A 1811-nucleotide genomic window follows, 5' to 3' on the forward strand; every position below is an offset into this window, starting at 1 on the left:
ATTTAATTATCATTATATAAAATCGCTATTTTTAAAAGTATAAAAAAAAAAAAAAAAAAAAAAAATTAGCTTTTTATTTTTTAAATTTCTTATTTCTTTATATATGTATAGTGTTATATATTATTGTCCTGTACTATTTAATTTTTTTTAACACAAATTTTATTTGAAATTTTTTTAAATTCCTAGTTATAAAAAAAACATATTTTTTTAAATAATCCCTACTTATTCCTTAATATATTTGATAATTTTGAAAACATATACTTATATTCTTCTTAATACGAACTTTTTTCCAATTATCCAAAACTCTTGAAACCCAGTTTATAATTTCAAATAATATTATCTGTCATATAGTATTTTTTTTTTTTTTTTATTAATTTTAAAGATATGATTTAATAGAAAACTTAAATATGTTAAAGGTAATAGCAAGTATATAGTTTTTTTCTAAACTCATTTTATTATTTATAAATATATATGGATTTAATTCTTGTGATAAGGCTAACAAAAATTAATATTTATGCAATATTTTAATTATTGTAAAAAAAAAAAAAAAAAAAAAAAAAATATTAATACAGAAATTAAATTTAAAATTAAAAGTTTCTATATTTTGAAACAAACATATATAAAAAGAAATAATATATTTATTATTAAATGATATATGTTCATCAATAATTTTATTTTTGAAAAATGTTTGATATATGTTATTAAAAAATAAAGATTTGATTTTTTTTTTTTTTTTTTTTTTTTTTTTTTTAATTCTATTAAAAATAAATACTAAAATATAAAAAAGTATTTCTATTTACTTCAATAAATATATATTTGCAAATAAAACTTAAGAATGTCAATTTTTATCTACATTTTTTTAACTTAATTAATTGTCTTCTTTTCCAATTTGCTCTAATAGATGGTCTGCTTTTAGCTGCTAAATGTCCTTTAACTCTTAAACCTCTATATTTTTTTCCAGCTGAAGTTAATCCTCTTAATTCTCTATGCTTGTGTACTGAATTACATATCCAGTTAACTTTTGGGTTATTACGTATAGCATTATGCATAGGATCAACTAATATAACTTCATAATATTTATAAACAGCATCTTGACCTACCCAATAACTATTTAAAACTCGTAAGTTTCCACAAATACTCTTTCCTACTTTACCTTCTGCAACACTTCTTAAATTTCTTGCTGACTTTTGTTTATGAACACCTTGATGTTTAGGTTTACCGTGTACAATACCTTTTCTAACTCTCTTTTTTCTATCTCCTCTTCTAACTCTAACTCTATAAATAACAAAACCTTGAATTGCTTTATATCCTAATCTTCTTGCTTTGTCAGGTCTGCTTGGTTTTGAAACTCTGTGAACAACTGGAAGTTGCCTATAAAAAATTAAATATTTAAAAAAAATTTTATAAACATATATACATACTTTTTAAAATATTAAAAAAAAAAAAAAAAACAACTAGTATATGCTTTTAAATTAATTTATGAGTATCTATATAACTTCAAAATAAATTAGTGAAAAATATTTATAAACTAAAAACAAAAATTCAAAATTTTCACTTTACCTATATTCCCATGTTCTTATTCTTAACAAAAAATGCATAGCATCTGACTGTTTCTTTTTCCATATTTCTTGAATATATTTATATGCTCCCATTTTTTATTTTAAATTAAAAAAAAAAAAAAAAAAAACTTTAAATATATAAATAAAATTTACTGAAAAAAAAAAAAAAAAAAAAGTTATATATACATATAAAACTTTTTTTTTATGAAAGATAAATAATTACTCTATTTTTTTTTTTTTTTTTTTTTTTTT

General features: G+C 18.4%; 1 protein-coding gene across 1 annotated transcript; it reads right to left on the reverse strand.

The window, feature by feature from the left end:
- Window positions 1-845: 845 nt before the first annotated feature.
- Window positions 846-1652, reverse strand: PGAL8A_00089300 (60S ribosomal protein L15, putative; the record flags this gene model as incomplete). The annotated part of the gene is made up of 2 exons (XM_028671477.1): window positions 846-1371; window positions 1561-1652. The coding sequence occupies 2 exons, from the start codon at window positions 1650-1652 to the stop codon at window positions 846-848; spliced, it is 618 nt and encodes a 205-aa protein (XP_028526011.1).
- Between the last annotated feature and the right edge of the window lie 159 nt (window positions 1653-1811).

The sequence above is a fragment of the Plasmodium gallinaceum genome, assembly GCF_900005855.1.
Source record: "Plasmodium gallinaceum strain 8A genome assembly, contig: PGAL8A_v1_61, whole genome shotgun sequence".
Taxonomy (NCBI): Eukaryota; Apicomplexa; class Aconoidasida; order Haemosporida; family Plasmodiidae; genus Plasmodium; species Plasmodium gallinaceum.